The 16736-nt window shown below is 38.9% G+C and overlaps 1 protein-coding gene across 1 annotated transcript; it reads right to left on the reverse strand.

Moving 5' to 3' along the window:
- Positions 1-3889: 3889 nt before the first annotated feature.
- Positions 3890-16454, reverse strand: il22ra2 (interleukin 22 receptor, alpha 2). The gene is made up of 5 exons (XM_046876390.1): positions 16374-16454; positions 16144-16276; positions 15479-15657; positions 13968-14137; positions 3890-4961 (listed from the first exon to the last, which is right to left on the reverse strand). Exons 1-5 carry the CDS (start codon positions 16432-16434, stop codon positions 4815-4817), a joined length of 690 nt encoding a protein of 229 aa, XP_046732346.1. The 5' UTR covers positions 16435-16454; the 3' UTR covers positions 3890-4814.
- Between the last annotated feature and the right edge of the window lie 282 nt (positions 16455-16736).

A 16736-nucleotide genomic window follows, 5' to 3' on the forward strand; every position in this document is an offset into this window, starting at 1 on the left:
TTCTTGCTCGGTGTATGCTTTTCTTTGATAAATTTACAGTAAGATTTCCCATGCTACCTGAATCATTTACCCCTTTTCACCCCTGAGTCAAATTTTTTTTAAATGATGCAGTCAGTATTAAATCCTTCTAGTGGTTTTGCTGTCTTCTATTTCCCGTTTTCGGATATTACTCAAAGTTTACAAGAACTAGATGCACCGTTCTTTCAGACTTTTTCCATGATGGACACAAATCTCATGCTAACATGTAGATCAAACCAATCAGGTTATAAAATGCAGACTCGCATTCCTCCAAAAATATCCGCTCAAGTTAAAATGTATTAGTAAACGCGTTTAGATTAACGCAATTATAAAATGGCAAATGGACGTAATGCAGTAAAATGCATTTTCCACTGGAACACATTCGTTTTTTCTAAAAGCCTGAAAATATGTTCTTAAATTCATGACCCCTTTATCCGCCTTATACAGCAGAACAGAACAGCTGTGATTTACATGCTCAGTGCCAATGCTCTTAAAATCAAGTGTGGTTTTTTTATTATTATTATTCTTTAATTCTTTCCAAGTATTAGCTTCTGTCATTCTTCTCAGCTGGCTGTTTAATTGACAGGTTCCTCGAGTAAAGAGTCCTATTTTAGCTTATGAAATGTATTCAAAGCTGGGAAACTCTCACACACACATTCAGGATCAAATCACAATAAGGCAACAAGGTGCAATCTGAGTCATGCCTTGCGTAGTAATATTGTGGTTTCGTGTGGGTTTTCTTCTTTAGTGTTGTTTCTATTCAGTGTAAAACCTTATAAAAGAATTAGTAGGGTAAAAGGAATTTATTATTTTTTTTTACTTCTTTTTATTTTATTTTATATAAATGACCCCAAAAACATCCAGGTAGGAAAGTAAATGTCCACATCGAGGCAATTTTTATTTTGTTTCTTCCCCGACTGTATACCGTGTGATTGACCATATTATATACGTTACAATGCAACAAGGGAATGATTTCAGTCAAATTGTAGGTCGAAATGCAGTGTAATGTCCCTTTTATTAAGTGAATTTTTATTGTTACTTCACCTCACACGTTTGCATGAAAGTGAATGATCTTTGTGATTACTTGCATCTGTTTCTGGTCATTATGTTCCCTGTGATCATCATCTTAATAAGAGCTTCTTTTGTAGCACTGTGATTTTAATATAGCATTTTATCGATCATGAACAACTGATTTACAAGTGGGTTTTGTTTTTTGTTATAAAGTGAAAGTCATGATAGGACATCGGTAAGGCTGCAGTTCAGTTGCTTACGCGAGAACAAAACACTGATCCGTGTGTTTCAGGATACTGTAATTTTTTTGTACTAAAATGTAGTAGTAGTGTGTCTGTTCTGAAAGTGTAAGATATTGTGTGTGGGTTTTTTTGCCCTCAAGCAGTCATGACTACAGATTTGACAGCAAGTGGACACTAAAAGACACATGATATTTTCCACTCGAACTCCTTACCAAAGTTGCCCTTTCTGTCCAGCAGTTTGGTTTGTGAAAGTATTGGCTTTTTTTTTCTTTTTTTTTTTCTTTTTTTTTTTGTATGTTTTATTTTTTTGTTTTTTTACATGGATCACATGTACTGTATATGTATAATGATTATAATGACTTCCTCAATCATTTTAGTGTGCGTTTGAGCCACATGACCAAACTGATTTTGAGTTGGTTTGCTGGTACTGTTTTAGATCACAGTGCTGTTGACTTTTGGAAAAGGGTTCATCCCAGAATCACAACTGTACTCAAGTGACCAATAAATCCTTTATTTCTTATATCATCTGATTTATCGTATGTAAAATACTAGTTTTATCAGTTATATAAGGTGAGGGCTATATATTCTTTGCATGTTTCTTAGAATTCTCGAACACTCAATAGGTGTGTGTGTGTGTGTGTGTGTGTGTGTGTGTGTGTGTGTGTGTGTGTATATACACACATGTAAGGGTGAATCCACAGCTAGGTGTGCATTACACCATCTTAATACAGTGAGGTGAAGATCCACCTGACACGAAGCAGAGTTTGCATCAGTGGTGTGTGTTAAGATTGTGTAATGCACATCTTACTGTGTATTATCCCGCTTTCACCATGACCATATGCCGGCAGTGACTGAATGATTTTGCTAATGATTTTTGTAGCACATAGTTTAACTGAATGACTAAAACATAATGGTTATTTTTTGTTAGATGTTATATGTATATAATTAGGAATTAGGGCTGCATCAACTTATCGCTAATGAAATTCATTGTCAACGAATGCCGTTATCGTTTAGTTGCTCTGCTCCAGTTTACCATGATTGCAAGATAAAACGTGTTTGGATAAATGCCGGCACGAACATGGTAACCGGTAGCAGGAGAAAGTGTGCGTCCCCAAATCATCCAAGGCATAAGAGCATTTTATAACAAACACAACAAAGAAAACTGTACCTGGAAGTTCTGTGAAGCGGAGCTTGTGTGGGATGGAGTACCACAGTGATGCATGTGAAAAGGAAACACGCTTGTGTCAGGGATGAAGGTGAAACATCAGCACGGTAAGTAAAAACTCTATAATACTTATGTGAAAATGTATCATTTAATAAAGTGCTGTTGTGTAAACCGTTTGTAATTTCGGGAAAGTCGCACTGGATCTGTTCTGTCGTGACTCTCGAGCATCAGGTGGCGCAGTCAGTTCGCCGCGACATCGTGATGGATTCAATTAAACCGGTGCAAACAAACACTAAATCTAAAAGCAGCAGTAAACAATTACATGTTTAGTCAGTGTTGTGGTTTTCAGCGAATGATTATGCATTTATACACGAGCATATTATTCCTTTCTTTTTAAAGAAGCGTGTTTGCCTGCTGCGTTACTGTTCCATTCTCTATATAGCATTTGTCTACAACACACATGATCTACTGCGTCTTTACTACGTTCAAATGCTTGTTTTCCAATTCTGTATATTTAATTTATGCGTATATATTTGAATTATACAAAATCGAATTATATATTCAATAAAATGAACATTATATATGAATAAATGAACAAAGTATGTTTAAAAAAAAGTCAACAATGTTCTATTTTATATTGTTTTTTAATGATTGTTGTCAACTTGCCATCTGCAAAATGCATTAGAAATGTTGATCTACACAAATTGCGTCACTTTACGGAAGCACATTGCTTTCAAAAAGAGAAAAAAAAAAATCAGAGAGAATCACATAATTATGAGTTAATATCTCATAATTATGACTTAATATTTTATAATTATGAGATAAGTGGGGGCAGTCTGACGTAGCTACTGGACATTTACTCCCTGACTGCCCCTCCTGTTAATTAATTTAGTTACAGTAAATTTTGCTTCAGTTTATAGATACGGGGAATTAACTATTATTATTATTATTATTATTATTATTATTTATTATTATTATTATTATATTTTAACATTGACTAATAATGTTATATCTTAGAGTTCGTTTGATCAAGTGGACAGAATGTTTAACATATTAGTAGTCAATGTTAAAATATAATAATAATAATAATTATTATTATTATTATAATAGTTAATGCACCGTATCTATAAACTGAAGCAAGACTACTGAAGCGTAACTAAATTAATTAGCAGGAGAGACAGTTTGCTAGGACATGTCCAGTAGCTAATTAAACTAATATACAGTCATCAACTAAACTATATGATATCTGCTACATCTCCATTACGCAATGAGGCACTTCCGAGCAAAGAATGCAGTGAAGTCAGATCCGGTGTCATGCGCTAAAATGCTCCCCTGCCACAGACTACCGCAATTTATCTCATGAGATAATAAGTCAAAAAATATGAAATACTTAGTCATAATTATGAGATCAGGATCTCATAATTATGAGATATTAAGTTGTAATTATGAGCTCCTTTGTGTGATTGATTTATTTATTTTCTCTGTGAATGCAATGTGCTTTTGTAACCTTTCATACTCAAAAGCTTATCAAAATAATCGTTAGTTGCAGCACTGAATAGTCTGAATACTCGATTCTGATTAGCTGGTAGATCCTGTCAGTTGAATCACTATTTTAAATGAACACATTGCCTTATACAAAGATTGCATAAAGAACGAGACAGCAATCGAAAAAACATACGGGTTAAACCACTAGCTAAATGTGACGAAGTAGAGAATAAAACTTCACCGCATTTGGCGGTTGAAAAAATATATCCATGAAGTCATAAATAGTCATAAATCCATGTACCAGCATATTTTTTATCGAGGATGCTGAAAAAACCTGGAGGACATCATGTGAAGAGAACAGTGTACAAGCTCCGAATCAAAGCAGTAACCCTGAAGAGGTAAAACAGCAAAGCAAAGCTCTAAATAAGCAGATGATTACACTGTATTGGATTGCAATACATTTATTTTTCATATATTAATCATTTCACATATATTAAAGCTCTCTAGATATATCTGGTGAGTGTATTGTTGATTAAAACAATGCCTATAGGTAGATTAAACTTCAGCTCTAAAATGCCAACAAAAGCATGTCGTATATCAAAAATTCCTAACTAAATTTAGCCAGAATGAAAAATGGCATCTATGGTTCAGGCTTGAAATGAGCAGCTCCCAGCAGAGTTGTATACCAGATAAGCAATCCCTACCCATCAGGTGACGAGATGTTTCCTCACATGTAGTGTGCAGGTTCATCCCTTCCTTAACATTCTATTGCTCCCTGTGGACTGTGTGGACAAACATGAATGCAGGGCTGCGTGATGGACATCTATGGTCGACTCAAATGTCTCTGCTGCTGTAGAGGGCCAGTGTAGCTGGCCGTGTACCTGTGTGAAGGATTACAGGGTGCTGATGCACGACTCAGGACTCCTTGAGCTTGTAAGACCTGAGAGGGGAATGACGGTCACAGCCTGAACACAGTATGTTGTTTGAGGGCTTAAGTGCTCAAACAGGATCTTCCTCGGGTAACCTTTGGTTTCATGGATCTGCGGGTCACATTTGGAGATGGTTTAATGGATATCTGCCCTTAATACATACAAATACATAGAGACATATTTGAGACAAATTCGTTAGTATCCCTCTCAAAAAAATAACCACCAACCATTTTTTCCAAAATAGCCAGAAATGGAAAAAAGTAATTGGTATCCGCCATTGTTTCTCATAGTTAATAAGAAAAAAAAACAGACTTCTGCCTTTTGAGTCAACAAAATATTTTACATAAAACAAAAATCCCAAAAGTTAGTACACTGTGTAAAATGTAAATAAAACCAGAAAGTAAGGATTTGCAAATCTCATAAACCCATGATTTATTCACAGCAGAACCTAGAAAACATATTAAATATTTAAACTGGGGAAAACAAATTGAAAAATAAGGTCATTTTGAATTTGATGGCTGCAACACATCTTAAAAAATGTAGGAAGGGAAAAGCGAAAATCTCTGCACAAGGGACAAAAAAAATTTATATTGAATGCCTGCAGTCTTCGGCCCTCAGACGGCACTGCATTTAAAACTGTCATGATTCTGTGTGGAAATTACTGCATTGGCTCATTAACACCTCCTGGAATAATTTCCTGTGAACAGAGTTTGCCATGTCATCAACAAATGCAAGTTAAATTGCTATCATGCAAGAAGAAGGCATGTGTGAATATGATCCAGAAACACAACCATCCTCTCTGGCCCAAAGCTGATTAAAAATGTGCTGAAGCAAAGTGAAAAACGGTATGGTGGTCAGATGAATCGAAATTTTAATTTCTATTTGGAAACCATGGACACCATGTCCTTCAGACTAAAGAGGAGAGGGACCATCTGGCATATCAGTTGTCAGTTTAAAAACAAAACGCATATATAATAGTATGGGAGTGCATTAGTGCCTGTGGAATGGGCAGCTTAAAAAGCTAAACTGTATATACAGTTTTAGAACAACAAATGCTTCCATCCAGAAAATGTATTTTTCAGGGAAGGCCTTGTATATTTGAGCAAGACAAAGTATGCTAACTGCATACTTCATTTATTGCAATAGCCCTAGTCTAGACTTATCACCATTTGAAAAACATCATGAAACAAAAAACATAACAAATATATAATCCTGAATTGCACACATATGAGATAACATTCCTTTTTCAAAACATAAGCATCTGGTCATCTCAGTTCCCAGATGAATATGGACAGAAGATGCGATGCTACACGGTGGTAAATATGACGCTGCCTCAACTTTTGTTGCAGCCATCAAATTCAAAATGACCTTATTTTTTTCCCTTAAAATGGCAGTTATTGTCGGTCTAAAAACATTTGATATGTTTGTTAGATTATGAATTATTGAGATTTGCAAATCATTGCATTGTTCTTTTTTGTTTTTTTTGTCTTTACATTTTACACACACACACACACACACACAATATATATACAGTGAGGAAAATAAGTATTTGAACACCCTGCTATTTTGCAAGTTCTCCCACTTAGAAATCATTGAGGGGTCTGAAATTGTCATCGTAGGTGCATGTCCACTCTGAGAGACATATCACAATATATGATTTTTAAACTATTTATTTGTATGATACAGCTGCAAATAAGTATTTGAACACCTGTCTATCAGCTAGAATTCTGACCCTCAAAGACCTGTTAGTCTGCCTTTAAAATGTCCACCTCCACTACATTTATTATCCTAAATTAGATTAACCTGTCTGAGGTCATTAGCTGCATAAAGACACCTGTCCACCCCATACAATCAGTAAGAATCCAACTACAGTGGAACCCGGTTATGTCGATGTCCTAGGGGGTCGTCAAAAAGCATCTAGATAACCGATGTTCGAGATAAACGAAAATCAAAATGGCGGCAATATATTAACATGCTTGAAATTTCTTTATGTACATGATGTGCGTTAATAAATGAGAATGTGCATGCACGTGTTTTTGAAGGGGTTTTTTACACAACAGCGTTGCCGCGATTTGTTTGATGAAGGCATGCTATAAAAATACATACAGTACATGTTTATCTGTCAGGAATCCACCTGCAACGCCCCCTTCGGCCCCCTTCAGCGTGTCAGGTGCTTTCTCGGCAGCTTTCTCTGAAGCTCCCGGATTCAATCGCGCACATATGGTGCTCGTTTATCACTCATCACCGGCTCCTATTTAAACTTCCACACTCTCACTGTCCGTTATTGTTGGTATATGTTGGTTTACGGCGGTCGTTGTTATCGCGCATGCGTATCCCGGTACGTGCCTTCCCACCGGCACTCTCTCGACGGCTTTCCAAAGCGCACCGCGGATTCCCCCCCGATCCTGCCGGTGTTCATTCTATGCTTTTGGATGGTCATCACACGTTGCGCGCCGCCATCGCATAACATTTAACAACAAAAGGCATATGTGCACTAACTAACAGCAGAGATTCACCAGTTGTCAGGAATCCACCTGCCACGCCTCCTTCAGAGGCTGTCATTGCCTCCGCACGCTCCCAAGCTCGCAGCGCAAATCATGCACAGCTGAAGCGCGTTACTCACTCACTCCCGGCTCCCATACTAACCGCTCACTCACCCACTCTCGGGGTCCGTTATTATGTGTTCATGCGTGGTCGTGTGTATGCTGCACCCGCTACATACCATCTCCTCCCGGACTCCTCGCTCACTCCACGGCTGCGTTTTCCTTCCCCAGCGCACCTCGGACTTTCGACGCTTCCCAGTCGCTTCCTCTGCGCCGCGCTTCCTCGATAACGCACCGTTGATGTTATTATTGGACTGCCGTTTGCCGGATTATCCCGATCTACGCGGGTATTTTGTGTTGGCTCTGCCTTTGTTAAATAAAGTTTCTGTTTGCCGTTACTCGCTTCCGCCCACACCACGCCTAACACCAGTATACAATACAACACCTGTAGCAGCTGTAAGACTTGATTATTCCGCCACTTCCGCGAGTTCTTCTGCGGCTGCACCGAGATAACCGACGTTAAATGGCAAATTTTTCCCCCCTTGTGTTCGAGATATTAGGGTTCGGCGACATAAAAAAAGTCGACATAACCGATAAAAAATGCTTAGAAAAAGCGAGAATTTGCCGGTTCCACTTCAAAAACGTCGACTTAATAGGGTTGTCGAGATAACCGAGGGCGAGATAACCGGGTTCCACTGTACTAACATGGCCAAGACCAAAGAGCTGTCCAAAGACACTAGAGACAAAATTGTACACCTCCACAAGGCTGGAAAGGGCTACAGGGAAATTGCCAAGCAGCTTGGTGAAAAAAGGTCCACTGTTGGAGCAATCATTAGAAAATGTAAGAAGCTAAACATGACTGCGAATCTCCCTCGGACTGGGGCTCCATGCAAGATCTCACCTCGTGGGGTCTCAATGATCCTAAGGAAGGTGAGAAATCAGCCCAGAACTACACGGTAGGAGCTGGTCAATGACCTAAAAAGAGCTGGGACCACCGTTTCCAAGGTTACTGTTGGTAATACACTAAGACGTCATGGTTTGAAATCATGCATGGCACGGAAGGTTCCCCTGCTTAAACCAGCACATGTCCAGGCACGTCTTAAGTTTGCCAATGACCATTTGGATGATCCAGAGGAGTCATAGGAGAAAGTCATGTGGTCTCCAGAACTAAACCCAATAGAGAATCTTTGGAGGGAGCTCAAACTCTGTGTTTCTCAGTGACAGGCCAGAAACCTGACTGATCTAGAGAAGATCTGTGTGGAGGAGTGGGCCAAAATCCCTCCTGCAGTGTTTGCAAACCTGGTGAAAAACTACAGGAAACGTTTGATCTGTAATTGCAAACAAAGGCTACTGTACCAAATATTAACATTGACCTTCTCAGGTGTTCAAATACTTATTTGCAGCTGTATCATACAAATAAATAGTTAAAAAAAATCATATATTGTGATTTCTGGATTTTTTTTTTTTAGATTATGTCTCTCACAGTGGACATGCACCTACGATGACAATTTCAGACCCCTCCATGATTTCTAAGTGGGAGAACTTGCAAAATAGCAGGGTGTTCAAATACTTATTTTCCTCACTGTGTAATATATATATATATATATATATATATATATATATATATATATATATATATATATATATATATATATATATATATATATATATGTATATATATATATATATATATGTATATATATATGTATATATGTATATATATATATATATATATATATATATATATATGTGTCAACAGAATTCTGGAAATATCTGTAAAACAGAAATATCAAATGTACATAAGTATTCAGACCCTTTTCAAAAACAGTGCTTCCCATTTCTCTTGATTGTTGCTGAGATGTTTCTACACCTTGATTTGATTCCACCTATGAAAAAGTTTATTAATTAGACATGATTTAGAAAGGCACACACCTCACTATAGAAGGCCTTACAGCTGCCTACAGAGCTGGGAGACAAGATTGTTGCAAAGCACAGACTGGGGAAGGCTACAAAAAATATCTGCTGCACTAAAGATTCCCAAGAGCACAGGGGCTTCCTCTTAAAAGAGCTGGTCACCCTTCCAAACAAAGCAATTGGAAGAGAAGGTCCTTAGTAAGAGAGGTGACTAAGAACCCGATAGTCACTCTGACTGAACTCCAGAGATCCTGTGTGGAGATGAGACAACGTTCAAGAACCATCACTGCAGCCCTCTACTGATCTGGGCTTTATATCAGAATGCAAAACCCATGTAAGCCCACTTAAAGTTTGCCAACAGGCACCTGGAGGACTCTCTGACTGTGTGGAACAATATTCTCTGGTCTGATGAAACCAAGTTTAAACTGTTTGGCCTCAGTTCTGAATGTTATGTCTGGAGGAAATCAGGCATCACTCATCATCTACCCAAAACCATCCCAAAAATGAAGCATGCTGGTGGCAGCCTCATGCTGTGTTTTTCTTTTTTTTTTCTGCAACAGGGATTGGGCAACTGGTCAGAAACACGGAGTTTGAGCTCCCTAGAAAAGATTCTCTATTGGGTTTAGGTCTGGAGACTGGCTAGGCCACGCCAGAACCTTGATATGCTTCTTACAGAGCCACTCCTTGGTTATCCTGGATGTGTGCTTCGGGTCATTGTCATGTTGGAAGACAGCCTCGACCCATCTTCAATGCTCTAACTGAGGGAAGGAGGTTGTTCCCCAAAATCTCGCAATACATGGCCCCGGTCATCCTCTCCTTAATACATACTTAGTACTCATCATTCTTCTTCCTCCAAACACATTTAGTGGAATTGTGACCCAAATGTTCTATTTTGGTCTCATCTGACCACATGACTTTCTCCCATGACTCCTCTGGATCATCCAAATGGTCATTGGCAAACTTAAGACGTGCCTGGACATGTGCTGGTTTAAGCAGGGGAACCTTCCGTGCCATGCATGATTTCAAACCATGACGTGTTAGTGTATTACCAACAGTAACCTTGGAAACGGTGGTCCCAGCTCTTTTCAGGTCATTGACCGGCTCCTCCCGTGTAGTTCTGGGCTGATTTCTTACCTTCCTTAGGCTCATTGAGACCCCACGAGGTGAGATCTTGCATGGAGCCCCAGTCCGAGGGAGATTGACAGTCATGTTTAGCTTCTTCCATTTTCTAATGATTGCTCCAACAGTGGACCTTTTTTCACCAAGCTGCTTGGCAATTTCCCCGTAGCCCTTTCCAGCCTTGTGGAGGTGTACAATTTGGTCTCTAGTATCTTTGGACAGCTCTTTGGTCTTGGCCATGTTAGTAGTTGGATTCTTACTGATTGTATGGGGTGGACAGGTGTCTTTATGCAGCTAACGACCTCAAACAGGTGCATCTAATTTAGGATAATAAATGTAGTGGAGGTGGACATTTTAAAGGCAGACTAACAGGTCTTTGAGGGTCAGAATTCTAGCTGATAGACAGGTGTTTATATATATATATATATATATATATATACAGGGAGTGCAGAATTATTAGGCAAATGAGTATTTTGACCACATCATCCTCGTTATGCATGTTGTCTTACTCAAGCTGTATAGGCTGGAAAGCCTACTACCAATTAAGCATATTAGGTGATGTGCATCTCTGTAATGAGAAGGTGTGGTCTAATGACATCAACACCCTATATCAGGTGTGCATAATTATGAGGCAACTTCCTTTCCTTTGGCAAAATGGGTCAAAAGAAGGACTTGACAGGCTCAGAAAAGTCAAAAATAGTGAGATATATTGCAGAGGGATGCAGCAGTCTTAAAATAGCCAAGCTTCTGAAGCGTGATCATCGAACAATCAAGCGTTTCATTCAAAATAGTCGACAGGGTCGCAAGAAGCGTGTGGAAAAACCAAGGCGCAAAATAACTGCCCGTGAACTGAGAAAAGTCAAGCGTGCAGCTGCCAAGATGCCACTTGCCACCAGTTTGGCCATATTTCAGAGCTGCAACATCACTGGAGTGCCCAAAAGCACAAGGTGTGCAATACTCAGAGACATGGCCAAGGTAAGAAAGGCAGAAAGTCGACCACCACTGAACAAGACACACAAGCTGAAAGCGTCAAGACTGGGCCAAGAAATATCTCAAGACTGATTTTTCTAAGGTTTTATGGACTGATGAAATGAGAGTGAGTCTTGATGGGCCAGATGGATGGGCCCGTGGCTGGATTGGTAAAGGGCAGAGAGCTCCAGTCCGACTCAGGCGCCAGCAAGGTGGAGGTGGAGTACTGGTTTGGGCTGGTATCATCAAAGATGAGCTTGTGGGGCCTTTTCGGGTTGAGGATGGAGTCAAGCTGAACTCCCAGTCCTACTGCCAGTTTCTGGAAGACACCTTCTTCAAGCAGTGGTACAGGAAGAAGTCTGCATCCTTCAAGAAAAACATGATTTTCATGCAGGACAATGCTCCATCACACACGTCCAAGTACTCCACAGCGTGGCTGGCAAGAAAGGGTATAAAAGAAGAAAATCTAATGATATGGCCTCCTTGTTCACCTGATCTGAACCCCATTGAGAACCTGTGGTCCATCATCAAATGTGCGATTTACAAGGAGGAAAACAGTACACCTCTCTGAACAGTGTCTGGGAGGCTGTGGTTGCTGCTGCACGCAATGTTGATGGTGAACAGATCAAAACACTGACAGAATCCATGGATGGCAGGCTTTTGAGTGTCCTTGCAAAGAAAGGTGGCTATATTGGTCACTGATTTGTTTTTGTTTGGTTTTGAATGTCAGAAATGTATATTTGTGAATGTTGAGATGTTATATTGGTTTCACTGGTAAAAATAAATAATTGAAATGGGTATGAATTTGTTTTTTGTTAAGTTGCCTAATAATTATGCACAGTAATAGTCACCTGCACACAGATATCCCCTAAAATAGCTAAAACTAAAACTACTTCCAAAAATATTCAGCTTTGATATTAATGAGTTTTTGTGTTCATTGAGAACATGGTTGTTGTTCAAATTAAATCCTCAAATAAAATTAATCCTCAAAATACAACTTGCCTAATAATTCTGCACTCCTGTATATATATATATATATATATATATATATATATATATATATATATATATACAGTGGAACCTCAGGTTACAATTTAATTCGTTCGGTACTTTATTCAGAATTTGAAAAGTTCGTATCCCGATACAAATTTCCCCATAATAATGAACAGAAACTTGGTAATTCGTTCTGGACAACCAAAATATTACTTAAATAAAAATAAAGCCAATATTCACTAATATTATTTACTTTTAACATGTTATATTAAAATCATACCACATAAAAACATACAAAAGAGGAAAACATCTTTACCGGTACTTTCCTTTGAGAAGACTCGCTGCAGGAGACCACGTCCGTAGAAGGGGAGGAGGAGAGTTATTGTTTGGAAGGAGAATCTTATTATATTATATTATTTATATATTATTATATATTATATTATAGAATATTAAAGACAGTGTTATTAACACGAACGCTGAGACAATTGTTGCATTAGAGGAAAATGAGAGCTGTTTCTTTAAGGCTACTATCAGTTGGTATTGAAGTCCAGAGTGAAATTCATTATGGGTATTGTACTTCGGAAAAGACTGTAACCCTGCTAATCTATCTTCATAAAAACAAGTAAAGTGGTTATGCATCGGCTAATGTTGTCCATCTCATCATTCCACGAGCATCAACTAACGAGTTGTTATGCTGCTGCCGGGAAAAGTTCAAGCGGATAAGTAACACGATGCTCTCGCTAGGGACACAGGACGCTAACTGATGTGACGAGCTGCGTGGATAGAGCAAAAACAACCAACTTGCCTGCGATTTCGTTCGTATCCCGATATATTCGTAACCAGGGGCAAAAATTTTGATGAACTGCGATTCGTAACCTGAATTATACGTATGCCGGGGCGTTCGTAACCCGAGGTTCCACTGTATATATATATATATATATATATATATATATATATATATATAACAGTGGAACCTGGTTATGTCGATGTCCTAGGGGGTCGCCATATCGAGATAACAAGCATCGAGATAACCGATGATCGAGATAAACGAAAATCAATATGGCAGCAATATATTAACGTGCTTGAAATTTCTTTATATACATGATGTGCGTTAATAAATGAGAATGTGCATGCACGTGTTTTTGGAGGGTTTTTTTACACAACAGCGTTGCCGCGATTTGTTTGATGAAGGCATGCTATAAAAATGTACAGTACATGTTTGTTAACCTTCGGCGTGGCAGGTGCTTTCTCGGCCGCTTTCTCTGAAGCTCCCGGCTTCAATCGCACACATATGGTGCTCGTTTAGCATCATCACCAGCTCCTATTAAAGTTCCACACTCTCACTGTCCGTTATTGTTGGTATATGTTGGTTCACGGCGGTCGTTGTTATCGCGCATGCGTATCCCGGTACGTGCCTTCCCACCGGCACTCTCTCGACGGCTGCGCTTTTCTTCCCAAAGCGCATATATTATGTATGTATGTATATATATATATATATATATATGTATATATATGTATATATTATGTATGTATGTGCAGAGAATCTGTTTAATAAAGCATTGGTCTTTGTTTACTGTACCTGTTCCATGCCGTCATGCATGAGGTAAATCCTAAAAATCAGCTGCAGTAGTTTTGTAACTGAGATCCTGCTGTTAGTGTCTCTCTGTAGTGGGCTTCGTGGAGGTCTGAGTGAGACAACAATGCCTTGCTGTGTGACATTCAGTTTGATTTTTGGTGGGCTGAAAGTGGCTGTGAAACAAATGCAATCAAGGGTTTATTAGCTGCCATATTTACTTGCATCAATTTATTTAAATACATGTGTAAAAAGATGCCTAAAAGTAGTGACGCTTGCTTTAACAGATTTCTGATTTACAGTTTATTCTGGTGTTATACAGAACAAAATTCAAAGATTATGTAGTACAGTGGAACCCGCTTATCTCGACAACCCTATTAAGTCGACGTTTTTGAAGTGGAACCGCCAAATTCTCGCTTTGTCTTAGCATTTTTTATCGGTTATGTCGATTTTTTTATGTCGCTGAACCCTAATATCTCGAGCACAAGGGGGGAAAGATTTGCCATTTAACGTCGGTTATCTCAGTGCAGCCGCAGAAGAACTCGCGAAAGTGGCGGAAAAATCAAGCCTTACAGCTGCTACAGGTGTTGTATTGTATACTGGTGAATCTCTGCTGTTAGTTAGTGCACATATGCCTTTTGTTTGTCAAATGTTATGCGCGATGAACGGAGATAAAGCCGCGCTTGGCGGCGCGGAACGTGGGATGAGCAGCAAAAGCATAGAATGAACACCGGCAGGATCGGGGGGGAATCCGCGCTTTGGGAAGAAAAGTGCAGTCGTTGAGAGTGCCGTGGGAAGGCACGTAACCGGGATACGCATGAGCGATAACAACGACCGCCGTGAACCAACAATAACGGAGAGTGAGAGTGTGGAAGTTTACATAGGAGCTTATGATGATGATAAACGAGCACCATATGTGCGCGATTGAAGCGGAGCTTCAGAGAAAGCGGCCAAAAAAGCACCTGACACGCTGAAGGGGGCCGAAGGGGGCGTGGCAGGTGGATTCCTGACAGATAAATATGTACTGTATGCCTTCATCAAACAAATCGCGGCAACGCTGTTGTGTAAAAACCCCTTCAAAAACACATGCATGCACATTCTCATTTATTAACGCACATCATGTACATAAAGAAATTTCAAGCACGTTAATATATTGCCGCCATTTTGATTTTCGTTTATCTCGATCATCGGTTATCTCGATGCTTTTTGGCGACCCCCTAGGACATCGACATAACCGGGTTCCACTGTATTTCCACATATACAATTACAGTTTCACTCATTTTAGAGTTGAATTAAATTTGGTCATGTAGATATTTCTAATGCTATACTTAAGGTTTAAGTATTATATTAAGGCTTAAAGTCTAAATGTCCAGAAATTGTTTATTATTGTGTAAGATCTGTTTATTATTAGTAGTTGTACTAGTAGTAGTAGTAATCTTTTTATTTGTTAATTTGTTTTGTCAGGATCTGGAAAAACAAATGAAATTAAAAAAAATAATAAAAACATCACCACTCACTGTCCCACAGAGGATAAAACCTGGAACTGACGACCCATGTTGAGAAACCTTTGGGGCATTGAGCCTGAACCCTTGCATAGTACCACTGGCGTGGGTCAGATGTCTCCAGGCTCAGGTCACACTGAAGTTTCTGGATAGCCTGGCAGGCCTCTGACACAATCCACTGCTTATCTCCATACCTGCAATAGTTTTTATTATTATTTTTTTTCATTGTATATTATTATTTAATTTCAATAGTACACAATATCTTGTGTTACAGACCTCACAACAATCTCTACAGTTCCATTTTATACATTTCTTCTATTTCATTTCTAATACAAAAAGAAAAGAAAGAAGAAAGCCGCACACACAACAATCCTCAGTTGATGTTGAAGGTAGAAGAAGACACTCAAATGAATTTTTCAGTTGTGCTTATAAGAAGCAAAATCTTAAAATTGAATACACATTTAAGATAGAACAAATTTGCTCCATGTTATAGTTGTAATGTATTAAGCTTTAAGATCATCATAGGCACAGCTGGAAAAAAAACATTTGAAATTTTTGTGTTTATCATATTTAAGCATCAACCTGCATTTCAATCATCGAAAGCAGAAAAAATGACATCATAAAAAATTAATATAAGTTGAACCTAAAAAACAAAAAGTAGTGTTAAAATACAAGCTTACACTTTATACTGCACAAAATACTGCAGGTCCTCTGGTGCCTCAGGATGGTGTTTCCAGTGCAGGACATTTCTGAAGTTTACTGAATGGAATTCTACCTGGGAAGGTGCCACGTCCTCCTGTAGCTGAACATTGCCTTAAAGACACAGAGTGATACAAATTAGGGTTAAAATCCCCCAAAAATCAGCATTTATTGAGCTCGTAGATGGGCTGCAGAGGCTACAATGACTTACTGTGTGCAAGGCAGAGGAGTGCTAGGTCCCACAAGATCAGTAGTGCGCTCAGGACACACATGCTTCCAGCTGAATTGTGCTTTGCATTTCACGCAACTGTTTAGAAAATCCTTTTGCACTTCCTCTTTTAGCTTCCACTTTTCCTTTTTATTTATGAGTGGATAAAAACTTACCTGGTCAACACACAGCAAGCCACCAATCAGAGTAGAGCGCTGTTTTAAACTTGTTTTGATTCCTGCTTGGTGGTATTTACAAGCAGAACATTTTGACAGTAATAAATGATGGAAGAAACTCCTGACTCTAACTTGCCACAACACCCCTTGGCCTTATTTGTGTGATTTTTTAAATAGATATCAATCAGTG

This window comes from Silurus meridionalis, chromosome 2, assembly GCF_014805685.1.
Source record: "Silurus meridionalis isolate SWU-2019-XX chromosome 2, ASM1480568v1, whole genome shotgun sequence".
Taxonomy (NCBI): domain Eukaryota; kingdom Metazoa; phylum Chordata; class Actinopteri; order Siluriformes; family Siluridae; genus Silurus; species Silurus meridionalis.